The 26,808-nt window shown below is 41.7% G+C and overlaps 1 protein-coding gene across 2 annotated transcripts in view; it reads left to right on the plus strand.

Annotated features, from left to right (window-relative positions):
• The window catches only part of Adk (adenosine kinase), a 382,119-nt gene that overhangs the window by 253,709 nt on the left and 101,602 nt on the right, over window positions 1-26,808 (plus strand). For both annotated transcript variants that reach the window (XM_032917960.1, XM_032917961.1), the window contains exon 7: window positions 9,819-9,989. In XM_032917960.1, the coding sequence (XP_032773851.1) occupies window positions 9,819-9,989 (171 nt within the window). The remainder of the gene's footprint in view (window positions 1-9,818; window positions 9,990-26,808) is intronic.

A 26,808-nucleotide genomic window follows, 5' to 3' on the forward strand; every position in this document is an offset into this window, starting at 1 on the left:
ACTGTTGGATTGCTGGAGGCTTTTTATATAAAACTGTAAAGAGTATTTATTGTATGTTTGATCTGAGCACCTAAGTTCAGTTTCCTGCAAAGGCCAGTCACCTGATCCCCTGGAGCCAAGCTTACAGACGGGTGTGGGTGTGGGTGTGGGTGCTGGGACTGAACGAGTGTCCACGGCCAGAGCAGCAATCTCAGGTGCTGAGCCGTCTCCCCAGACCGTGTGGCCTTGTTTTTAGTGTGGGTGTTTACACTACATAGTGTTTCGAGGTGTGTTTCAGTTTGTTGTACATTTTCCCCATATTTCCCCCTCAAACAGACTTCTAGGATATCCCATATCCTCTCTTTCAGCAAAGTGAGCTTAAATATTCACAGATGTTGCCCTCCTAGAATCCATATTCCGTTGACAACGCCTTTCTGCTTCCTGCTTTATGTCTTTGTTTTGGTTATTTGGGTGCTCATGTGTTTATATTTGAGGAACTTCGTGTGATCAAAGAAAACTGGCTTCTTCATTTATGGTAAACATGGTACACTTAAAGTTGCTGGTATTTTAGTCATTGAAAAGCCACAGATATTTGAGAAATGGGTGGTTGCATCATGGTCCCTATGGTCTGCTCGGGCAGAAAGACTGAGGACTCGTTCTCTTCTGTCCCTGTGACTCGTCACGTTCCGAATGTTGTGGCAAAGCTACAGCGTTCACTAGTGTGTTTCTTGTAGTTACTTTTTATCAGTTCAGTCGCTGTCATTCACATGAAACACTACACATCACAGTATGGAAACTGTAAATGGTTTATGTGTTACCTTAATGGTTGTCAAAACCAGGGTTATCCTTACAGCAGCAATGAACTATGGTTTGTCGTGATTTTTATTTGATCTCTGGGAGATTGACAGAACATGCAGCAGCCACTAAGAGGAGAAAAGCATGCATTCTGGGTGTTGGGTTGGTTATTTTTGACTTGTAATTTATTCACTCTCACAACCCTGCTCTCCAACTGATGTTACCATGGCACCTTAGTTACAGCACTGAAAACAGTCTAATTATGTTCTTTAAACAGACAACAGTGGTATATCTCGAGACAGGCATCTGGCATTCCGCCTTCTTCCCTCCGTAGTGCTAGTCTAGGCTTCCTGGGACTCTGTTGTTCTTTTTTCTCTTTCTGTTTTTGAGTATATATTTTTTGTTCCTTCTGTTTCTGTAAATAGTGGTTTGTATTTACTGAAGTCACTAATTGCACATTCAGCTTCTTCCTTTTTGAGCCTCATACAAGAAGAAATGTAGAATTATCCCCAGCCAGTTTTCTGTACTTACTCTTGCTTACTGAATTAATATTCTCAGTATTTATAAATATCTTCTGATTGTGTAGTCATTTCAACAGAACAAACTAATTCTGTTTTAAATGTCTTTATCTCAAGCGTAATTAACCGTATCACTAATGTTTAAAATAGATTAGTAGCAACAGATAAATTGCATACCTAGGCCTTCCCATCTCTGTTCTTCATTCATCTTCCTCACAGTCCTTTTCTTTTCTTTTCTTTTTTAAGACAGGGTTTCATTATATTGTGTAGCCCTGGCTGTCCTAGAACTCACTCTATACACCAGACTGGCCTCGAACTCAGATCCTCCTCCTGCCTCTGCCTCCCAAGGGCTGAAATTAAAGGCATTCACCACCACTGCCAGCTATTTCTTTATTTTACCATTGATGTAATAATTTCTGATCACACTAACAGTACATATACTGCTTCTGTGGTGTGTTTTACTAAACAAATATGGACCATAACCATTTTCCCTTTACGCCTTAGCTCCCATCGTTTATAATGTCTGCAAAATATTTCCTACAGTAGCCCTTTTCCCTAGAGATATTATAAACTACTTACCATGTGATTTAAATACAATAGCAACATTCAAACATTTTCAAAAGGCAGGCTAATAATGTATTTTATTTTAACATAAAATTTCCCAGTTAAAGGGGTCCTGTTTCTTAGGTTTTGTTTCGTTTTGCTTTGGGTTTTGTTTGTTTGTTTTGGCCTGGTTTGGTTTGATTACTCAGAAACCCACAAGCTGAAAGCGCAGGCCAGAATACAGTGGGTGTACCTTTCAAATATCTGTCCTTACTGACCTCTCTCTGCCAGATAGGCCTGTGCCCGACGTGTTGACAGCACGTCCAGGAGGAAGTGACATGTTCAAAGTCGTGAGCCTATGGGGAGATTTTCAGATCCAGCACACAAGCAAGTTGTCAGAAGAATTATTGAGTCTAGACTATGGGTTTGTTGAGCATTCCCTGTGTGTTTTCAGATCATTCCTAAGGCTGTCAGTTACTCTCTTCAGCAGTATTGTGTGTGTGCTTCAGGCGGGGACTGCTGCTCACTGACAGAATGCTGGCCTGGATGTGTTAGGCCTCAAGCTTGATCTCAGCTCCAGGTTTCACCATCTTAAACATTGTTTCTTTGATTGTTAAAAAAGAGCTTTTGTCTGCTAGGAATTTCTTTTCAGGGACATGAGTCAGACTGGTCTAATGGGACCAAGATATAACCTAGGATGACCTCAGACTCAGACTCAGAACAGTATGCCCTGCACAGCTACTTTTCCCTGTTCTTTACAGAGTGGATGTATTTATTTACCCTTTGTTACCTTCCCCAGTCTTCTGTTTGAGTGAGCGAGGATTTTAACATTTCTAAGACAAGTTATTTCTTTAGTCCTGTCCTTGGAAATAATTTCATACTTCAGAAGTATGATATTTACTTTTCTTTTGTGATAGAGTCTCTATATATTTAAAAAAACATTTTAGTCAACCTAGAATTCATATGGGTATGTGTCTGGGGATAAGCTACAAGTTCTTAGCATTCAGCCAACCTGAGCGTTTGCTTGCTGTTTATATGTGACCTGCAGAAGGATGCAGAACCACTCAACTGCCACGTAAGCTTTAGTGCCTGTCCGTGCTTTAGGACTGGGTAGACACCAGTGAGTCCCAGTAAATAAATGACATCGTTTGCTTCTGCCCTCTTACAATACCCTGATCAGAGTATCCCAGAGAAGCTCTCCCTTCTCACCCTAGTTTGTCTTCGTGTGTCCATTTGGTCAGAGTCACTGTCACTCAGCATGCTTGTGTGATTTTGTTCCCAGCAAGGTCTTGTTTAGCCCAGGCTGGCCTTGAAGCTTCTGTGAACACAATAATGGAACTGTTCCTGAACCCCCTGCCTCAGCTGTTGAGTGCTGGGATTGCAGGTATTCGACAACACCCCCACGTTCTCTTTTCGTTTGAATCAATAAAAACGTGTACTTCCATAGGTGTCTGTGTGCACACACGTGTAAGTTTCATACCACAAGTAACTGGCAATGGGTATCATTCCAAATCTTACATTCTCAGGCAAAGACATTTAAGAAGAATCCCAAATAATGACTGAATTGAAGTAAATACTGGTGAAGAGGGGAAACAATTGTTTTCCTTTTGTCTTTGTGTATTTTTTTTTTTACTATATTTAATATACCCTGAGAAGTCGCTTAGAGTGGTTAAGATTTCCAGGCAGTTAGTCAAGCTTTGCTAAAATGGCTTTTACCCCGATCTTCCTCCTTTTTGTCTGTAGTGAATGAGGATGTCTCCCTGTGATGCTTAACCCTGATAAGCATTTTTCCATCTGTAAATAAACAAGCTGTCTTTTAAGTTGCTTCGAGAGACATTCAGAGCTAACTGTGTAAACTGACATCCCTAACTACAAAAGCCCAAGACTTTGCTGGATATATAGAGTGTTTTTCTAGAGCACACACACACAGACTTCTGACTTACTTTTATTACAAACCTGACATGAACAGAACGATTCTTTTGTAGAGGTACTGTTTTTACTCTGGGTCATGCGGTAGGCCGGAGTCCGCTTCTCAGCAAAGGTTATAAATCTGGGAGGAAAAGTTATGGTTGGCACACTTTTTAACACACTCTGCCTCTTACAGCACAAATCCCAACGTGTTTGAATTGTGATGTTTACCTTACAAAGTAAGAGAGTGTTTTAAAATATAATTAAGTTGTACGTGTACTACTCATTTAGAAGCTAATGTTTTCTGCCTGTGTATGAAATTCACCAAAAATCAAATATGAACTACGCATATTACAATACTGTTATGTTATGTTTTAAGGAAACACACACAGCACACACAGATTTGGAATCAGGCCAGATTTAGGCTCCGGGGGCAGACCGCTCTGTGACTTAAACTATGGTCATGTGTGTTTGAGCACAGATCAAGTTCTCAGTCTGCAATTGGTGAGAAGCCTAATCATTTGACCAGGTTACTATTTATATAGACCGTTCTGTGGCTGTCTGGGGTTAATCCACAGCTGGCAGAATGCTAGCTCTGGGAGGTTTCTATTTCATGCTGTAACCGTTTGGAGAAAAAATGAGAGAGGGAAGCTTTAAAACTCTTCTCATTAAATAAAAGACTAAAAAAGTGCGGGTAGACCACTGCAGAGGCAGATGCTGTATAAACCGCCTCATTTAATTCTCCTAGAGACTGCAATAGCAGGGAACGCAGCCGGGGCGCCCATACTTCCAAGTGGCACGTGTCTAAAGAAAAGAATGCTGGGAATATTTTTTTAACAGCGTTTAAAACATTACCTTTTAGAATAATTGGATCATGGTTAGGAATTAGTGGCACGGAGTTTCCAAAGGAGAAAACAGGATGCTATTCCAGGAGGAAGCATCACTGGTGATAGCCATTGCAAGGATCATGGCTGACACTCATGGGACACAAGAGGACGATAGCACAACACATGTGTTCGGACTTTCGGGGGTCATGGGAGCATTTAGAAGCGGAGTCTCACGGCTTTGGAGAAACTTTTATGTAAAATTTTGAAGAAATAATCTTCTACAGAGTCAAGATTAGGCAAGGAGGATATGATGTAATATCTAATGGTAACAAACGATGGGTAAGGAAATAGCATTGAGCTGACCTTGTCTTTCCAGACTGTTTCTGACCTCCAGGAAGGGGACGGGAGTCTAGAGTAAGGCTCTTGTACCCTACTTGCGGGTAAAATGGGAACTCTCCCATAGAAGTACCTTCTGAACTTCTCTCCTATGTCCCAGGTACCACCACATCTTAGTGCACAGTGTCCTGAACCCCAACACGAATGCAGCTTAAAAAGTCTCTTAATTCTTCTGAATTCATAAGAACTCCTTTCACAAACAGAGCCAAATACAAGTGACTACTACCCCAAACTTTATTCTTTTAGAAAACTCATTGGGAAGAGGTCTACTTCTCTCTTCCCCTCTTCAAAGCTCTGTGTCCGCCTATGATGTGAGTGACTAGCCTTTCAATTACAAGTTGACACTTCACAATACTTTGTAACTAGTTTGTTTGTTGAGGCCGACAGGGTCTCATTTATATTGCCTAGGCTGGCTTTGAACTCTGCGATCTTCCAGGCTCCGCCCACCAAGTGCTAGAAGTAGAGTTGTGCAAGACTGTGCCTGGGATTTCCACAGCCCTTTAAAGGCATTTCTTGCATGTTGTCATTGTTTTCTCTTCTTTGTGCCTAGTTTGAAACCAGCCCCTTCCCCTGGTTCTTTGCTCTGATGAACCTCCCTTGGTTTTTCCTTCTGTTTCTTCACCGGGTTGCTTTCTTTGAAAAGAAGGAATGGTCAAATGCATGCTTGATATCTGTCCTCTGAAGCTAGACGGGGTGCTTTGCGCCCATTTTCCAGCACATGGGGGAAGAGTATAGAATGTGGAGGCCAAAGCCAGCCTGAGCTGCATGGCACACTCTGTCAAACAGTAACCCCTGGTAAAGAACCGTCCTCTCACTCCCTCTCTCATCAAAATCGAGTTATTTATTAAATGAGAGTGATGAGCAGTATACAGGCCATACGTTACACAATAATCACTAACTTGGAAGGTGTTAGTCCAGGTCCTGGTGCACCAGAAGTAATCAGTAAATTTCCGATGGCTGTATCAACATTCACTGACAATCTCTGGGCTTGATTGATATTCCTTACCTGGTTCTCTCCCCAGTCCTTCAACCCCTCTGTAGTTCACTCTCGCAGTAAGTGCCTTTCTCCAGTCGTCACATCCTGTGTCTGCCCAGCGCCTCCCTCATCCCCTGTCAGATTTCTCCGCACAGTCTCCGTGTTTGCCTTCCACCGTTCTCCCCTTTCCTGTCTGCTCTCATCTGTTCTCTTATTGGCCCACACTCCCTCCCTTGGTAATTAGAACCACAACCTTCTTCTAACTTACTTTTCATGATTCAAATGGTTTCATGGAAACGTTGGTTTACAATATGTCTCTAGTTTTATTCTGGATTTTTCTACTCAACAATAAAACCATATTTTTTTTTTAAAAAAATTATGTAAACATCATCTTTGGGGTTTTGGGGTTTTTTTTGTTTTGTTTTGGGTTTTGTTTTGTTTTGTTTTGCTATGGGGAATCTATTGTTCTTTTTAATCTTTTATTGGATAATTTCTTTATTTACATTTAAAATGTTATCCTCTTTCCTAGTTTCCCCTCTGGCAACCCCCTACCCTGCCCCCCCTGCTTCTATGAGGGTGCTCCCCCAGCCACCCAGCCACCCACCCACTCCAGCCCTCCTCCCTGCCCTGACATTCTCCTACACTGGGGCATCGAGCCTTCACAGGACCAAGGGCCTCTCCTCCCACTGATGCCTGACAAGGTCATCCTCTGCTACGTATATGATTGGAGTCCCTGGGAGCTCTTGGGGGTCTGGTTGGTTGATATTGTTGTTCTTCCTATAGGGTTGGACACTCCTTCAGCTCCTTCAAGGAGTCCTTTCTCTAACTCCTCCATTGGGACCCTGTTCTCAGTTCAATGGTTGGCTGCAAGCATTTGCCTCTGTATTTGTCAGGCCCTGGCAGAGCCTCTCAGGAGACAGCTGTATCAGACTCCTGTCAGCACGCACCTCTTGGCATCAGCAATGTTTTCTGGGTTTGGTGACTGCATGCGGGATGCATCCCCAGGTGGGGCAGGCTCTGGATGGCCTTTCCTTCAGTCTCTGCTCCACACTATGTCTCCATATTTTCTCCTGTATTTTCGTTCCTTCTAAGAAGGACTGAAGCATCCACACTTTGGTCTTCCTGCTTCTTGAGCTTCATGTGGTCTGTAAATTGTATCTTGGGTATTCTGAGCTTTTGGGCTAATATCCACTTATCAATGAGTGCATACCATGTGTGTTTTTCTGTGACTGGGTTACCTTACTCAGGACGATATTTTCTAGTTCCATCCATTTGCCTATGAATTTCATAAAGTCATTGTTTTTGATAGCTGAGTAATATTCCATTGTGTAGATGTACCACATTTTCTGTATCCATTCCTCTGTTGAAGGACATCTGGGTTCTTTCCAGCTTCTGGCTATTATAAATAAGGCTGCTATTCTTTGAGTAGAGGAAGGCTACTGATTTGTGTGAGTTAATTTTATATCCAGCCACTTTGCTGAAGTTGTTTATCAGGTTTAGTAGTTCTCTGTTAGAATTTTTAGGGTCACTTAAGTATACTATCATATCATCTGCAAGTAATGGTACTTTGACTTATTCCTTTCTATAATTTGTATCTCCTTGACCTCCTTTTGTTGTCTGATTGCTCTGGCTAGGACTTCATGTACTATATTGAATAAGTAGGGAGAGAGTGGGCAGCCTTGTCTAGTCCCTGATTTTAGTGGCATTGCTTCAAGTTTCTCTCCATTTAGTCTGATGTTGGCTACTGGTTTGCTGTATGTTGCTTTTGCTATATTTTCGGTATGGGCCTTGAATTCCTGATCTTTCCAAGACTTTTACCATGAAGGGGTGTTGAATTTTTGTCAAATGCTTTCTCAACATCTAATGAGATGATCATGTGGTTTTTCTTTTTGAGATTTTTTTATATAGTGGATTACATTGATGGGTTTCCGTATATTGAACCATCTCTGCATCCCTTGGATGAAGCCTACTTGATCATGATGGATGATTGTTTTGATGTGTTCTTGGATTCGGTTTGCGAGAAATTTATTGAATATTTTTGCGTAAATATTCATAAGGGAAATTGTTCTGAAGTTCTCTTTCTTTGTTGGGTGTTTGTGTGGTTTAGGTATAAGTGTAATTGTGGCTTCATAGAACGAATTGGGTAATGTTCCTTCTGTTTCTATTTTGTGGGATAGTTTGAAGAGTATTAGTTCTTCATTGAAAGTCTCATAGAATTCTGCACTAAACCCATCTGGTCCTGGGCCTTTTTTTTGTTTTTTGTTTGTTTGTTTGTTTTTGGTTTTGTTTTGTTTTTTGTTTTGTTTTGTTTTGTGGGGGTTGGGAGACTTTTAATGACTGCTTCTATTTCTTTAGGAGTTATGGGCTTGTTTAGATGGTTTATCTGATCCTTATTTAACTTTGGTACCTGATATCTGTCTCAAAAATTGTCCATTTCCTCCAGATTTTCCAGTTTTGTTGAATATAGGCTTTTGTAGTAGGATCTGATAATTTTTTGAATTTCCTCAGTTTCTGTTGTTATGTCATCTCCCTTTTCATTTCTGATTTTGTTAATTTGGATCCTGTCTCTGTGCCCTCTGGTTAGTCTGGCTAAGGGTTTATCTATCTTGTTGATTTTCTCTAAGAACCAGCTCCTGGTTCTGTTGATTGATTCTCTGTATAGTTCTTTTTGTTTCTACTTGGTTGATTTCAGCCCTGAGTTTAATTATTTCCTGCCTTCTACTCCTCTGGAGTGTATTTGCTTCTTTTTGTTCTAGAGCTTTCAGGTGTTCTGTCAAGCTGCTAGGGTATGCTCTCTCCAGTTTCTTTTTGGAGGCACTCAGAGCTATGAGTTTTCCTCTTAGCACAGCTTTCATTGTGTCCCATAAGTTTGAGTATGCTGTACCTTCATATTCATTAAATTCTAAAAAGTCTTTAATTTCTTTATTTCTTCGTTGACCAAGTTGTCATTGAGTAAAGCGTTGTTCAGCTTCCATGTGTATGTGGACGTTCTGACATTTTGTTGTTACTGAAGACCAGCCTTAGTCTGTGTCGATCTGATAGGACGCATGGGATTCATTCAGTCTTCTTGCATCTGTTGAGGCCTGTTTTCTAACCGTCAGTTTCTATGGTCAGTTTGGAAGAAGGTACCATGAGGTGCTGAGAAGAAGGTATATTCTTTTGTTTTAGGAGGAAATGTTGTATAGATATCTGTTAAATCCACTTGGTTTATAACTTTCAAACTCATTTCATGTTATAGCCCTGGATTATTTTCTTATTATGTAGAAATTATAACTAAATATAAATATTAACAAATCCAGGTATTGTTACACACCCGCAATCTCTAGGCTTCTGGAGTTCTCCAGGACCTCATTTGGTTAACGTAGGGGATGCCATCTCAAGACTAGAAAATAAAATCAAATAAATTTAGTTAAAGTATTTTTAAGGTAATATACAAACTATTCTCTTTATAAACATTATGTCTAAACCACTGAAAAGAAGCTAGGAGTCCATCTGCCTCCATTCGTATTTCTGAAATTTATGTTTTATTTTTGTAAGTATTTTTGTTCTATAGGTTCCATGTGTTCTTGGTAGCACATATATAAAATCTAATATGAAATGTTTCTGTGCAGTAATGGCATGTATCAAACATATATTGCTCACATGATAAAGATGTTTCTAGTTAAACACAAACACAGCCATTTTGCTGTGGATTTTATAACTAAATTCGTACAAGCATTGGTATTTGAGTGAATCTTGTATAGTTGTCAAGGATACGTATCCCAAATTTAAGGTTTTATTTCTGCATTCCTGAACAAGCACACAGTTCCTCTCATTCTCACTTAATCTGACCATCGAGCTGCCGTTCTAATTTCATCTCCTTCTCTTGTTGTCCAGGGCTTCTTTCTCACCGTCTCCCCGGAGTCAGTGTTGAAAGTGGCTCGCTATGCTGCCGAGAACAACAGGACCTTCACTCTGAACCTGTCTGCACCGTTCATTAGCCAGTTCTTCAAGGAAGCCTTGATGGAAGTCATGCCTTATGTTGACATCCTCTTTGGAAATGAGACGGTGAGTTGCTTCAGACAAACATGAGCTAAGATCCTATCTCCAAAAATCAAAGAAAAAATAGTTTGTCGGTTTTGGGACTGTGTGTAGGTTTAAGATTGCACAATATAATTTTGGGTATAAGTAAAAAAACAAATTTTGGGTAAGTGTCCTTGACAATTGTACAAAATTCACTCAATGTGAATTTCTCTAGCACTGTATTTTCTATATTTCCTAAGGAATAGCTAGTTAGTAAAAAATATTTTTTAAAGATTAAATCATTGGGAATTAAATTACATATAGTAAAAATTCACCCTTCTTACTCTACAGTTTTCACTTCCATAAATGCATATATGACTTACAACTATGACCACAACCAAGACTTAAAACAAACAACAAACCAAAAAAAAAAAAAAAAAAAAAAAAACTCTTTTCTCACTTTTAAAATCTTCTATCTGTATGTATTTAAAGTCAATAAATTATGAGTAAATGTTGATATTATGCTCTTCATTCTATTTATTAATGAGATTATTTTTTAACTATTTGTATGTCATAGTTGAAAATGTTACAGTGGAATTTCACTTGAACTATTACAGCTTCTTCTTTAAATAGTGATGCATTTTCTCCCATTAACAATCAAGGGAAACTTTTAAAATGCATGAAACAGAATGGGGGGCATTAACTGAATGTTCATGTGATGCCAGCCGTATCGGTGAACCTTTATGAATGTTGGAAGTTTTCTGTTACATTGATCACCCTGGCATCTCCACATGTGCGGCCTGGTGTGCACGTGCAATAAATAAATAGTCAAATAAATAAATAAATGCAAATTTTAAAGGACTAAACTTATATATAAAGGCATTTATCATTGATTGATGCTGAAGTTTGGCAGAGAAGAGACTTAGGGAAACAGAAAAGAATAATCCCCCAAAGTGACATTTATATTTACAGGTAATGTTGATAATATCAAAATGGTCTTCGCTGTAAAAAAAAAAAAAAAAAAACCAAGTGTCTAAAGCAAAGCAACCGTGTAAAAATAAAAGGTTAATTAGAATTAATCAAAAATTAAATACTTTCATGGCCAAGAATAGCTACACACACCTGAGACAGCATTTCTTTATGTCCTTGCTGGTCTGTAGACCAGGCTGGCTTTGAACTCACAGAGATCTGCCTGCCTCTGCCTCCTAAGCACTGGGATTAAAGGTATGAGCCACCATGCTCAGCTGCAAATCAAATTTTTAATGAGCAAGATTTCTAATATATATATAAATGGCATATTATTAAACACCAAAGAAAAGAAACTTCCATACAAATGCTTTATGAATATCTTGAAAACATTCAGTAAAGCCTAAAGAGCCAGATGTAGCAAGCAGCCATTGGGTTCTTCTGTAGGTATGGGGGTGCAGCTGAGGGAGAGTGACTGTTGACCATGGGAAATTCCATCCATTCAAACCCAACACCATGTTGGGGTTGAGGGGGGTGCAGCTGAGGGAGAGTGACTGTTGACCATGGGAAATTCCATCCATTCAAACCCAACACCATGTTGGGGTTGAGGGGGGTGCAGCTGAGGGAGAGTGACTGTTGACCATGGGAAATTCCATCCATTCAAACCCAACACCATGTTGGGGTTGAGGGGGGTGCAGCTGAGGGAAAGTGACTGTTGACCATGGGAAATTCCATCCATTCAAACCCAGCACCATGTGGGGGTGGTTAAGTAAAGTCTCAGACAAACATTAGAACAGTGGATTCCGGTGGCACAGGGCATGCGTGGACAGTGGTGACGGCCACACACAGCTGTGAGTGTGCTCACACTGAAGTTTATCTTACACATAGTTAACAGTTCTATAAAGATTGATTCTACAAGCTAGCAACATTGGATTAGGTCTTCCTGTAGATTATTAAATAACGTTTTCCTATCTAGGAGAGAAAACTGTAAGCTGCCACATGGCCACGTGAGGTCGAAAAACGTTCTTTTGTTTGTGAATCAGTCCCGTTCACTTACATTCGTTTCAGCAAATACTAAGGTAGTGAAGCCCACCACAGTAGATCAGTAACTGCTAGAAGCCAAGTTCCTTGTCAGATCTGTCCTGATAGGACTGTAGGGTGGAGGTGGCTCTGGGTGACTCGGTGTGCTCTGTATCTCACTGAAGCAGTCTGTAAAGGACTTGTGATAAATGAACAGCTACCCCATGTGACACTGATGTTTGCCCTGCGTTTAACAGTGAGGGTGAATGAAGCTGCATTTGCATATAATGCAAAGTCAAGTAACTCCACACCTCAATGTTACCAAATAAGGTAGATGTCAGAATCCATGTTCTAAGTGTTCATCTGATAGAAATACCAGCTAAGGCACTTCTGTTTAATAGGGACAATAAAGAGGATGCTGTGTTTGATTACAAAGTGCAAGTAGATTAATGTTTTAGCTTTTGAACATATTACCATTGTTCTCCCTGAGTACTTTAGTAATAAGGATAAATTATTTTCAGTTCTTAAGGAAAGAAAACATTTTTCTTGTAAAAATGCACTGCCATGTAAAATGTAGTTAACAAGAAATATAAATGTGTGTATATATATTTATGTGAATATCTTATATTCCTTCCTTTCCCTCCCTAGCTCCCCCAATCTACTTAATATTCAATTTCCAAGAATGATGAGAATCAGCTGATACCAAGCACACTTAGCTTTTATTTTGAACTTGGTTGTCCCTCTCCTTTTTTTTTGGAAAGGTTTGGACACTAGCATCAGCGACTTCCCAGGAGTCTTAGCTCAAAACGAAATGCTTTAGCAAGACGGGCCTAGCAGCGCATGACTACATCCTGAAGCACTTCTGAGGCAGAAGCAAGGGGACTATATGGTCTACACTGACCTTTAACTTTCAGGCAAAACTTTATCTCAAGATAAATAAATAAAAACCAGGGGCTGGAGAACGGCTCAGCCAGAACCCTCAACTGTCTACAACTCCTGTTCCAAAGGATCAGCTACTCTTAGACATATGCACAGGCCAAACTCCCATACACATGAAGTAAATGAATTAAGATTGAAATGTAGTAGGTAAATGAAAGCAGCTTGCCCACCCGCCTGTTCCTTCACAGACAGCAATCAGCGATCCCCTGTAAAACAAGTCAAAGACAGGCTTGCAACGATCGTCCCAACGTACTTACCACTTACAGTGGTTCTCAGCCTTCCCAACGCTCTGACCCTTTAATACGGTGCCTCATGTTGTGACCCCCAACCATAAGATTATCTTTCACTGCTTCTTAATAACTAATTTTGCTGTTGCCCTGCACTATAATGTAAGTATCTGTGTTTTCCAGTGGTCTTAGGCGACCCCATGAGTCCTTTGACCTCCCAGATTGAGAACCAGTGACTCTGTAGCATTAAGAATTAAGCAGTGTGTCCACGCAGTATGTTTGAACTGAGGGAACTGAGTTGGAACTTCGGGAATTCTGAGGAGCGAGTGTTTGTGAGTGAAGAGTAGCAGAAAAGGAAGATGTGTGTGGTGGCACCGGCCTGCAGTGCAGCACTTGCAAATGCGTTCCACACACGCCAGGGCTACACAGAAAGTTCAAACCAGCCTGGGTTCTTTATTGCAACTCTTGTCTCAGAAAAAATTTATGAAATAAGTAAAACGATGAGGGAGAATAAGCCCAGCATTTGAAAGGGTTTCAAATCTTCTCACAGTAACTCTTCACTTCAGACTGAAAATAGAATTCATAAGCCACTGAAGGAAGTGTATATGCTTGTACATCTGGCATTTGGAAGGCAGAGGCAGGAGAATCAAAAGTTTGAAGCCAGCCCAGGCAACATGAGTTCCTGTCTCAAAGGCAAGAAAAATGAATGTTTGGAAGTAGTTTAGAGACATCCTAAGGAAAATAGGAGCATCTTTGATCAAGTAGACATCATTGATCTGATGTAGACAAGGTGAGTTACTAAGTGTCTACTCCCTTATTGTTTTGTGGTAAGGAGGACTTAACAGGAACCCCGAGAGGACTCAGTTGCTGGGATGCTGGCTTGGCTACAGCCCACAGGCCTGACTCAGGGTGTTTGGCAGGTAAAGTCAGAATCAGCGGTTCTTGGTCAGCCTGGGCCATATGTTCCTGTTTGAAAAGACAGACAAAATAGAAGGCAGGAATCAGCAAAGCTGAGCTTCCCAACCATTTTCAAGCACGGAGTTCACTATTATGTGTATCCTCAATACTGTACAAACCTTCCCGTGGTTCATTTGCAGAATTTCTCCTTTATCCCAAACAGAAGCTCCGTGCATATTAAATAATAACTCCACCCATATTGTGTCATCCCAGCCCTTGGTAGTCGCTTTTTTGCATATCATCACGAGTTTGCTCATACTAAGTACTTCATACAATGTTTCATTTGATAATTATCTGACATCCCTGGCTTATTTCCCACAATCTTTTCGAAGTTTGTCCATGTTATAGCATGTCTTAGAAGTATATTGTCTTCTAAAGTTGATTACTCTTTCTTTCTCCTTCTCCCCCAAGACACTTCCCACCCACTTTTTCCAGGGTTCAGGCACAGAGTCTCTTGTGTTCTAGACAAGAGGTCTGTCCGTAGTCTTCCGTGAAATTCAGAAATGCACTGAGACATGTCCTTCCTTTCTCAATTATAATTGTTTAGTAAACCAGTGTGATGGCTGATGAGGCTGAGGCAGGAGGATTACCAAGAGTCCAAGGCCAGCTATAGAGCCAGACCCTGCCTTTTAAAAAAAAAAAGCAAGAAAATAAGCAAATGAATAATTAAATAAACAAAATCTTTGGTTAACCCTATTATTACATTGTATTTTTGACTTTTAAATGAAATGCCTGGATTCATAGGTTATATTGACTAAAGTAGCTTTGCTTCTTCTCTTGTCTATAAACATTTGGATATTATACTTTTAATTAATTTTTTAACATCTTCAAAGTTGAAACATTTTCTTTTAGCAACATCATTTTTCAACTAAACTCACATGCAATCGGCTTAATAAAGGCCATTCTTCAGGCAACTAATAGTAAATTATTTTTGATGCCAGCTCACGCTAGCTGCTTTGTAGTCATTGTCTACCTGTACGTGATTAAAGAACTTGATTGTTCTTGTTTTCCATCATTATTAAATTAAGAAGTTTTTGAATAGCGTCATTTTGAAAATGGTTCTTAGGAGTAATACCTTTTAAGGTTCCCTAATCACTAGATAATTAACCCGACAGGATTAAGTACACTCAACTTTGCCTCAGGATGCACAGCTCTCAAATAAGGTCAATTATCTCCCGATAATGACTACTTTGTCAAGAGTTACCACTTAATTCCACAGTGAAGCATCACACCACCCATACAGTGCACCTTAAGATATTTAAGATAGTAAAGTACAGCTTGAAATTGGCCAGAGAGCGCTGTTGAAATCTTTCATATGTACTGAGAATAACATATTGCTTATTACCCTGCCCCTTCTGTGCATAGTATCTTGACTCTGACAAATGACTTACTTTTATAAAGATATTCCATAGCTCTGCTTCATCAATCCTTCTCTGGTGACTTTGCCGCACTCCCATTTCTTTACAGGGAAAACTGGGTTAAAGCTTTTGACGTCACAGAGTACAGAGTAGGAAAGCTAAGATCACTCTCTCCTAAGTAGGCATTAAACATGTGCTGCTTCAGTTGTCAGGCGGGTTTCTCTCCACAGCCTAGCTGGCCTGGAAAGGGAGATGCTCCAGCCTCAGCGTCCACAGGGCTACTATTACAGGGACTACTGTGCCTAACTGTTCCCTTCCTCTCCCACCTGCCCTCCCTCCCTCTCCTTCTCTCACAGTCCCCCCCCCCCTCTTGTCTCTCTGAGTGGCTTAGAAACCAGAGAGTTACAGATCAGTGGAGGGAGGTCTGCTCTGTGCTGGTTGTTCCGTCTCTGAGGAGCTGCTGAGTCGTTCTTTGATAGTGACAAAGCTGAATGGACAGACAGACAGGTGTTACTTGAGACATCAGAACACTTTGAAAAAAGTAAAACTGGCTTTAGGTGTTTGGTCCATATCTTCTGAACGTAAATGATAGCATTAAGACAGGGTGCCACGGTAGCCCAGGCTAGCCTTGGGCTCACAGCAGTCGCTCTGCCTCAGCCTCCAGTCATCCTTTTATGGAACCAAGTGGGAATGTGTGAGCCTCTCCTCCCTTTTGTGTCACGTGATGCCGGGAACGAGCAGAGACTTGATGAGCAGTGTTTGTTACGTAGAGTGGGAGAACTGTCAGTAAAGCCTTGTAAGCACAAGGACTGAGATTGATCCCCAGAGCCTGGCCTAACTGGCCAGGTCTGAGTCTAATGAGACAGGCTGTCTCCAAAGGAAAAGTCGAGCAGCTTTCCTGAAGATCAACAGGCGGGCCGTCCCCCGCCACTGCAGGCGGACGGATGTGCAGTCACCCCTTCACGCCTGTAAGTGCATTGCCTCCACAAGTCTTCATTCACACGCTGTCTTTTGGGGTTTCTGGTCCTCTGTGTAATTAGTAAGTTTTAGAAACTCTATCAAACCAATATATATTTTATACTCTGGTATTTTATCCATACATCTTTTTGTCGAATCTGATTCTTTAAGGTATAGAGTTCCCAAGCATTTGCAGGAACTCCAGAACTATCACCTAGTTGTATATTCCGACTGTAGAATAAGCGGTTTTCCCTTTTACAAACCGCTTTCAACCTGAATGTGAGGAACAGCCACATCTACTGATGGTGGACGACGCCTTTGCAAGCCTGTTCCTAGGAAGCTCTGCACTCCTCCTGAGGGGAGCCTGTGGTGCAGTCAAATCTAAGGTTGCTATAAGTGCAGCCAAGAAGACGGGAACCCCGAGTGTTTGAAATGCACAGGGATCCGTAGGATTTTGGCACATTGAGCTTTTCTGGTAACGAAAATGAAATTTCAGTTAACACAGAACATTGTATCATATGACCGAAGCTTAGCTTCTTACTCTTTCCTTCAAGTCTTCCTAACTCTCTCTCTCTCTCACTGTTGCTCTGAGTGGGTCTGTGGGGTGACCCACAGGACAAAGGATTAATGTGTTCAGTTTGTAGATGAGGACTCAACGCCCATGTCAGCCACCTGAGTGCTTCCTCGAGTGTGCGATGGCCACCAGCCTGGGGGGGTACCTTTGTGACGATATCCTTTCGAGAAGCCTTGAATCAGAGGCACCCCGCGGGCCAACTGAAGCTCAGAGCAGCGTTTCTGTGCAGATTTTCTTTGGGTTTATTCGCTTGTTTTGGTCTCATTTTTTACTTTAGTCTCTGGATATATTGTCAAAATAATGTTTTGGCTACTTTAAGTTGTTTCTTTCTCATTCCTAATTACTTTTAGTTTTTAGTGCACAAACCATTTCTATGGTTCCCTATGAATACAGAAGGTCGAATCAGGAGCTTAACACCCATCATCCCTCACCGTCTCTTTACACGTTCTCTCAAAGCTCAAACCTGCTTTGTGTTGAGTGATTGGCTCTCCCATAACCCAGCTGGTCTCAAGTTCACCATGGAACTGAAGACAAACCTTGATCTTATACCCTATACCCTATACCCTATACCCACCACTTTATATGGTGCTAGGGATTGGCCCCAGGGCTTCATCCGACTGGGCAGGCCCCCAATCAACTAGGCCCCAGCCCTAAACATATTTCTAAATCTCAGTAATTTCTGGCACATATTCGTGTTTCTTTAAACACAGTTCTTTGTTTCACAGAGAGCTGCACAGTATAGGGCTGCTTTGCACTTGGCTGTTTTGTTTTGTTTTTTGTTTTTTTTTCAACAAGTATGTCTTGATCCTTCCACAACATCTCTGGTTTTTTAGAGCCAAGTGACTCCCCACTGTGTGAACACACTGTGCGCTCTTAGGGCAGTCCCAGAATTTCACAGAACAAACAAGTCTTTCACTAAATAACTGTTGATCTGTATTTCAGTATTATTAGAGATGCTTCTTCAGGGTGAATTCTTAGAAGTGGGCACAGTACCTCAAAGGAACAGTCCTTACACAGTCTGTAGATAGTTCCAAATCCCTCCCCAAATCCCTCCCCAAATCCCTCTCCAAGTGAATCGCATACGTTTTCAGACTTCAACAGCAGTGTCTTTCTGATTTTTTCGGTTTTTGTCTTTGCAATGCCCAAGCCCTTTCGGGTGCTAGACAAGAGCCCCGTGAAAGCACCTCTCCTCGCTCCCCTTGTGATGGTGTGTGAGTGTTTGGTAATAGACTGCTTATAAACATGGCCATCGAATAGAATTCATCACAGTAGTTGGAATGACACTTTATTTCCAAAACATCAGTTGCTTTTCTGAAAATTAAACTGAATTAAGATGAGCTTTCTGTCCTTCCCAACTAATTCATTTCTATAATATGATTAAAAGTAATGCCAGATGCCAGACAGTGGTGCACACACCTTTAATCCCAGCACTCAGGAAGCAGAGGCAAGGGGATCTCTGAGTTTGAGGCCAGCCTGGTCTACATACAGAGCAAGTTCCAGGACAGCCAGAGCTACACAGAGAAACCTTGTCTTGAAGAACCAATGATAATAATTGTTATTTATTTTATTATAATGATATCACACATTTATAATATGATCTATTATAATTAACATATTAAAAATATCTTGATTCACTTTGTATATTAATTAAATAGTAAAGTAACATGAATTACAATTATAGTAATTTCACATAATATATGCTGTTTATTGTTGTTATTGTTGTTACAGAAATTAAAAGTGATCATTCTTTAGGGCATTCATCTCTTTTTGCTTATTTTACTAAAGCATTGCATGAATATGAAAAGGGTCGCTATTCTGTACTCGTTTGCCATTCTGACCCCACACTTCATGTATAATCAATACCCCTATCCTGTCCTAACCCTCTCAGCTCTACCTGGCAGAAGCTCTCCTTCCCCTGCCGTTAGGTCAGCTGTGAATGTGACTGCTTTGGGTGTCGTCATAATGCTTGTGCTGTTTTACAGTTCCTTTTATAATTGTAAACTATAAATTATGTTACTGGGCATCTGTTTTTCTGTTACACTGGACTGTGTTCGTCCATAACACTGACTTTCATTCTTCCCTGTATTCCCACTATCAGAAAAGTAGCAGGATTACTAAACATTAAGGAATGAAGGAATTTGCTTTTACATTTTCAGAAGATTCAAAACCTTTGCAAATTTAGGAAAACATTTGTTTTTTTACAACTATAATATCATTTATTTACTACTTCATTTGTTTGTTGTTTTTGAGACTTGTTTCTTTGTGTAGTCCTGGCTGTCCTGAAACTCCCTCTGTAGCCCAGGCTGGCTACAAACTCAGAGCCGCTTGCCTGATCTCAAAATATTCACTATCTTAAGATTACTTTTTTATACCAATGATTTTGTGTTTGTGTTTTGTTTTTAAATTTTTAAAAAGTGCGTGTGTGTGTGTGTTTGTGTGTGTGTGTGTGTGTGTGTGTGTGTGTGTGTGTGTGTGTGTGTGTGTGTACACCAAGGCACATATGTGGTTAAAGTACAACTTTTGGGAATTGGTTCCAAAGGTGGAACTCAATTTCACTGAATGTACTGCTGCTTTAGACTGTAATAAAATCCTGAAAATAATGTAGATACTAAAATACCAGTTCTTACTTTGACTGCTTCATACATTCTATGTAACAAATTAAGTTACGTAGCCTTTGGATATTTGTGCACTATAAATTTATGCCTCCCTTTTCCTTTCATAGAATATATACATTTGCTAGGCCTCTGGGTGGATTCTTGAATTTGAGACAACCCTAAAGTAACTTCAGAATAGTAAGACCATCTATCGGTAAAGGTAAGGTAGGAAAATCTCTGCCATTTTTGAAGATTAAAAAGAAATGAACACAGTGCTCTCCATGCCCCTACACTGTATGATTAGGTAATAATATGGTAAAGTAGAGCGTGGGCTTTTGTCTCCTTGGACCTTGCTTGTACATGCTCGAGAGGCGCTGTGTGCCTTAGACACATCTCAGCCCCTTGCCTTTTCTCGTTTACTGCTTTTCACCATTTTTGACTTTTGTTTCCATCCTAGCTGTGTAGATTACAGTTCATGTCTGACCATGAGGAGTGACGGTGACATAAAACTCCACAGATGTGGTGGACTGAATGTGAAGGGCCCCTGCGGGCTCACGTATCTGAATGCTTAGTCCCAAGTTGGTGGAACTCTTTGGGAGGGCTCAGGATGTGTGATTTTGCTGGAGATGTGTGGGGGTGACGTTTCAAAAAGCACACGCCATTTTTTATAAGTTGCCTTGGTCGTGGTGTTTTATCCTGGCAGTAGACAGCAGGTTTAGAAGCTCAGTCCTTCACAGAACTTTGGAAGCCCCCAGTCTAACCTACATTTCCAACTAAAGACCAAGTCAGGGACCCCAACATCCCCTACTTTCAGTAATTTGCCAGAACGTCTCAGAGAGCCCCGAAAGCCCTTCCTTCCATTACAGCTTTACTGCGATGGCCTCGCCTCAGGAGGAGCCAAGCGGAGAGATGAAGACGACTAGAACATAACGCTTCTGTCTCTTCTCTGTGGACTAAAACACACCATCTTCCCAGCAAAACAATGCGACCCCAGCCAAGGGAGCCCCACCAAGCTGCAGTGCTCAGGGTCCTTACAGGATGGGACTTCGCCACCTGGACATAAGCGTGAATAAGCGGCACCGTAGTCATTTATAATCATGGTCCGCAGAGAGACCTGTTTTGCCACTACACTCCAACAGTATACACTTGGCCACAGTGTCACTACTCAGTGTGGATTTTCGGGTCCAACAGTATTTTTTGTTTTATTTCGTCTTTGTTCAGGAATAGCTACTGACCCTAAGGCCTTCATGGTATGCGGCAGGTTTTCCACGGCTGAGCTACACCCAGAGCTCTCTGTTTGCTTTTTGAGTTAGGCTCTCACTAGATTGCCTGTGCTGACTCTACAGTCCAGGCAGCCCTTGAAGTCAGCCTGCCTCAGCCTGCCAAAAAGCTGGGGTTCCAGGCTTGTGCCAGCCAGCACGCCTGATGTCAGTACTGCTCTGATGTTCATTTTGTTTACTTGAAGCTATGGCTTTCCCTTGGGGGGTCAGGGGGAGATCTCGAGATCTCCATGTTGTTTGCAGTTTGTAACCTTAATGTTTGAAGCTCAGTTTTGCTGACTATGAAAAAAGCTGCTTCCTGGTTTTTCCCCCCCTTGGATTTTTCTAAACTGTTGCTTCCACTTCTCAAAATTTAACCAAAGTCCTATTCTTCTTCTGATGAGTCATTTGCAGAGATCGGGAGTGTCTTTGCTTTAGTTTCTGTGAGTCTTCAGACTTATGTTTAACTACTCATGTGTGTGCATAGCTGTGAATTTGTATGCGCTTGTCTGCTGATAGACACATGACCTCACTGTTAGGCAGGTTGTCAGGAAGCTCACTACATCCACCTTGTCAGTTTCCTCTCTGTTGCTGTGATTAAACAACAGGACCGATGCAACTTAGAGAAGGAAGAATTTATTTGGGGCTTATAGTTCTTGAGGGTCAGAATCCAGGATGGATTCTATTGAAATTACAAGTACGAGCTACTAGTTATTGTGTGTGTGTGTGTGTGTGTGTGTGTGTGTGTGTGTGTGTGTGTGTGTGTGTACACTCGTGTGTCACATTTATTTACCTAATGTGCCTAATTATTTTGACCCACAGTTTATTAAGTTCATAGCCTGTGCTGTGCACAAGGCTCTCAGACATACTTGAGAATATTAACATTGCTGAGAATGCGGATATGTCTGAACAGTTAAGTGCTTGCTGCTCTTCTAAGGGCCGGTGCTAGGCAGCGCACAAACTCCCTGTAACTCACCCTCCAGGGGATCTGATACCCGCTAAAAGGCAGACTTACTCATCACAATACTTTTTACATAAAAGTCTTCACTCTAATTCACATTACAGAGCTCAACTCAGGCTTAGTGGGGCCAGGAGATGTTAATAATTTTAAGAACCTCATTTTATAGCACTCTAAACTAAGCCTAGGAATTCTGGTTTTTACCAAAAGCATTCAGTCAGCTCTTCCCATCTCTGGTTTCAGTAACTTAGCATACTCTACCCTGACAGCACAAATGTAAGAACTAAGATTTCCGAATTTACCTGTATTCATTGGTCAATTCTCTCTCGTTTTATTCCTCTGCTTTGCAATGCCCATTGTTAGCTCAGGGGCTCCCACACGGTAGATTCTTTTCATGTCTTTCCTTTGGAAGATGTTTAAATTTTCATTCGGAAATGCAATGCAACTTTCCTTAGGGTTTTTATTGGCTACTTTCAAGGCCACCTAGATACCATGTTTCCTTTTTTTTTTTTTTTTTTTTTTTTTCCTGATACAGGCTCCTGCTATGTAGCCCAGGCTGGTCTAGAATACATGATCCTCCTACTGCAGCCTCCCAAGTAGCACCACTGTTCCCTTCACAGTCATTCATTTTGAGAAGCAACATTTGGTTCCCGTCATTAACCTGAATTGCAGTGGCTTATTTGTAGGTATTAGTTCTCATTTGTAAAAAGTAGGAGGGGTATTCTTAATTTAATAGATAAATCCAACTTCTTAAGAGTGGTAGTTTGGAGAAAAATAGTCCCCGATATGAGGTAAAAACAGGCTTGCTTTCTCTGAGTATGGCATTATACAAAAAATGACCTCTCTGTTTCTTGCCAAATTCCAGGAGTGAAATGCTGTCAGGAGTGGCTTGGATTTACTCCTTGGTAATCAGACTTCACATCTGGTAAACTGGAGTCAGTTTATCCCTCATGTTTTGTGGAACTTAGAATTGGGCCACAAGGAATACTGCAGAAAAGCTAGAATAACTTGTCCTTGCTGCAAAGAGCATCCAGGTGACCACAAATAGTAAAAAAAGAAAAAAGATACAGTTAGTAAACAGCTGTATCCCAGCCGGGTGGCACTTAGTGCTATTCTTCAAACAGCAAATGGAAGAAGGGAGCTTTGTAAGACTGGGTGGACTTTTAAAATGTGCTGTTGATGTTAAGAGAGGGGATGCCTGTCTAGAAAGTGTCTCATCTCTCTATAGTTGCTCTCAGACTTGTGTTAACTCAGTTCTCTTTTTTCTCTTTAAATATGTATAAGTGTTTGCCTGTGTCTGTCTATCTGTGTGCCACTTGTGTTCCTGGAGCCCAGGGAGGCCAGAGGAAGGTTTCAAAAGCCTTAGAACTAGAGTTGAGGTGGTCCGTGAGCTGCTGAGTGGGCTGTGGGGATCTAACCCAGGTCCTCTGGAGGAGCAGCCAGTGCACTGTCTGGCAAATCTGAAGATTCACACTAACTTCTGCAAGTGAGGGGAAACATGATGTTTGCCTCTCTGGGTCTAGGTTGCACCACTCAGAATGATTGTTTCTGAGAACAGCATGATTTTGCTTTCCTGAATAGCTGAATAATATTCCATTGTGTCAGTTGCCACATTTTCATTATCAGTTACTGGTGCCCATCTAAGCTGTTTGCATTTTCTGGCATTTGTGAATAGAGCAGCAGTGAACGGGGATGAGTAGGTAAAATAGAGAGTCCTCTGGGTATACACTCAAGAGTGGCGTGGCTGGATCACGGGATAGATTCATTCCTCGCTCTTTAAGGACCTTCCACACTGGTTTTCCTAGTGCGCTCCCACCAGCAGTAACTGCCGCCTCTCCTACATCCACGCCAGCATTTTTCAAGGTTTGGTCTGGTTTGGTCTGGTCTGGTTTGGTCTGGTTTGGTCTGGTTCTGTCTGGTTTGGTTTATGTTAGCCATTCCCACCAAGTGAAGTGAAATCTCAAAGTAGATGTAATTTGCATTTTCCTGATATTTAAGGATATTAAACTTTTAAAACCATGTTTCTCAGCCATCTGTAGAGAATGCTCTGGTTAGTTCTATGTCCTGCTCTTAATTGGGTTGTCTTTCTTAATGTCTTCCGTGGTTTTCGTTTTGTTCTTGTTCTTTGTCTACCCTGGGTACCCTCCGATGGATGTGCGGGTGACAAAGGATTTTGTGCATCCTGTAGGCTGCCTCCTCACTCAGGTGATGGTGTCCTTTGATGTACAGAGGCTTCATCCATTCACAGCATCCCTTGCATTAATTGCTGGTCTTACTGCCAGCTCTGTAAGGTTCCTAGTCAAAAAGTTCTTTCCTGTGCCACTGGGCTGGTCCAAGTGTATCCTCCTCTGTCGGCTCACGGGCGTCACCGCTCATGTCGAAACCCTTCCTTCTCCTGCGTGCAGCGCTCTGGTTTGACCAGCAAGTCTGTTGAGGCCGCTGTCTTTTCTCCACTGTGTATTGGTGGTGGTGGGTGTGTGGGCACCTGTGTGGGTCCTGGTTCAGCTGCATCGATCGGCGAGTCCCTGGTTATGTTTAGCAATGTTTTTAGTGTCTCAGCTTTTTCAAGTCTTCTGTTGCTGAATATTTTACTGCTTCTGCTTTTCAGTTTTACACATACAGCTGGGTAAGAAAACCTTTGTAAATAGATCTTCATTGTAATTCTAATATTTGAATCCATCTACTAAGTATTTAAATGCTTAGAACAGAGCAACAAAACAAAAATCCTACAGAAGAGGGTAATTAAATGTTAATCTCACTCAGATTAATAAATTAATTAGTCACTCAGATTCTAAATATAATTAAAATGGAAATTTGGAAAAGGGGGAAATTGCTGGATAGTGAGGTGACCAGATTTAGTAAACAGAAGTACAGGGGTCCATTTAAATTTGAATTCCAAACTATCTGAGATAACCTGGTACAAAAACAGTACTTGTGTCCTATCTGAAGTCCAGACTTAACTTCACATCTTAGGTGATGTTTAGGTGCGTGGGAAATGCCATGATAGAGGTGATAGGAAGAGTAAAGAAGGCTCCGTGCACAAGCAGAGTGGCTGGAACGTGCCAAGGAGGATACAAGAATGGAGACAAGCGTGAAACTCACAGTGCAGAGTAAAACTGTCTCTGCCCTTCAGATAAAACCCATTTACTACGGAAGCCTTACAACCTGAATCAACCCCAGGAATCCAGAACTGTCCTCTGACCTTCCCCCTTAAGATCTCTTCCTCCTGTCTCCTCCCATAGTCTTCCTCCCTTCCTAGTTCATGGCCGAGACATGCACACACAGACAAGCACGGGCATATTTAAATCTAGATTCCTCGTGTAAGAGAAAGTGTTCAGAATTTCATATTCTGAATCTGGTTTATTTTTCAGTTCAAATGTTGGTGGACGTTTGGAAGGATCCATTTCTGAGCTGCTCTGAATAGCACAGCAATGTGTGTGTGTGTGTCTGTGTGTGTGTGTGTGTCTGTGTGTGTGTGTGTGTCTGTGTGTGTGTCTGTGTGTATGTGTGTATGTTTGTATGTCTGTGTGTATGTGTGTATATGTATGTGTGTGTGTCTGTGTGTGAGTGTGTGTGTGTGTCTGTGTGTGTATATGTGTGTGTGTGTATGTGTGTATGTATGTGTGTGTGTCTGTGTGTGTGTGTGTCTGTGTGTGTCTGTGTGTGTCTGTGTGTGTCTGTGTGTGTGTGTGTGTGTGTCTGTGTGTGTCTGTGTGTGTCTGTGTGTGTCTGTGTGTCTGTGTCTCTGTGTGTGTGTGTGTGTGTGTGTGTGTGTGTGTGTGTGTCTGTGTGTGTGTCTGTGTGTGATATAACTTTGCGTCCTGTGGGTATGTACCAAGGGGTGCTATAGCAGTGGCATCTGGTAGTGCTCTTTGAATTGTGGGGAACTCCACGCTGGCTTCCACAGCACCTTTCCACCAGCATGTGTCATCGTCGTCTTGACAGTGAGCATTAGAGCCACAGTGAGATGGGATCTCGAGGCACTTTCCATTCTCACTTCCCTGCTGGCTAAGGATGCTGGGTACTTCTTCACATTTGCATTGGCTGTTTGTGTGTTTGGTGGTTGTTCCGACACAGGGTCTCATGTACCCCAGGTAGGCTTCACACTTGCTGTGTAATGACTTTGAACTCCCGATTTTCCTGCTGCCTCCCAAGTACTAAGATTACCAGCACGTGCTACCACACCTTAGTTCATCAGCCTGTCTACCGACTGAGTGACTCAGAGGGTCGGGGCAGTTAGGGCTGGCTTGGTTTTTTCCTGTTCTTTATATTTTCTAGTATCTAGATATAAATTCCTTGATGTGTAGTTGAAAAGTTATTTTTCCCCTGTTCTAAAGGCTGTATCCTCACTCTGGTAATCACATTTAGTGAGCGTGTGTGTGTGTGTGTGTGTGTGTACACGTGTGTGTACACCATGTCATGTGTTTTGAGACCAGAGGACAACTTGCTGGACTCAGCTCTTTCCTTCTACCATGAAGGTCCCAGGGTCTGCGTTTAGGTCATCCTCAGACTTGGCAGCAAGTACTTTTACCCTGGTCATCTCGCGCTCCCAGAAGCATTTGGATTTCCTGTACTCCCATTTATCCGTTTCTGAAATTATTTTCTATGCTATTGGAATCTTTTTCCCTGACTATGCCTATGTCTTCAAGTATTTTCCCCGTTTTCCTGTACCAGTTTCAGTTTCAGATCCCACATTAAGGTCTTCGATCCATGTTTAATACATGTCTGTGCTGGGGGAGTCTTCGAGCATTTCCAGATGTATGGCAATTTTATGGTGAAGATGGCACACAGCATTCTGCAGCCGGGGACTCTGATATCATTGCCTTAGAGTAGCTGAAGTCAGAGCAGGCACTCCTGACTCTCCACAGTGTCCTTGCTTTACTTTTCGTGGGAAGGTACAGAGAAACACTGGCTCACCTCGGAGAGGGCACTGACAGACCTAAGAAGTGACTACGTCCCCGGGCAGCTTGGTGAGCCAGCGTGGATATTGGGACTGCTCAGCAGAGGTGGGTGACTGAGGCAGCTGCTTTGTGAAGAGCTCCACCCCAGCATGGG

The sequence above is a fragment of the Rattus rattus genome, chromosome 12 (genome assembly GCF_011064425.1).
Source record: "Rattus rattus isolate New Zealand chromosome 12, Rrattus_CSIRO_v1, whole genome shotgun sequence".
Classification (NCBI taxonomy): domain Eukaryota; kingdom Metazoa; phylum Chordata; class Mammalia; order Rodentia; family Muridae; genus Rattus; species Rattus rattus.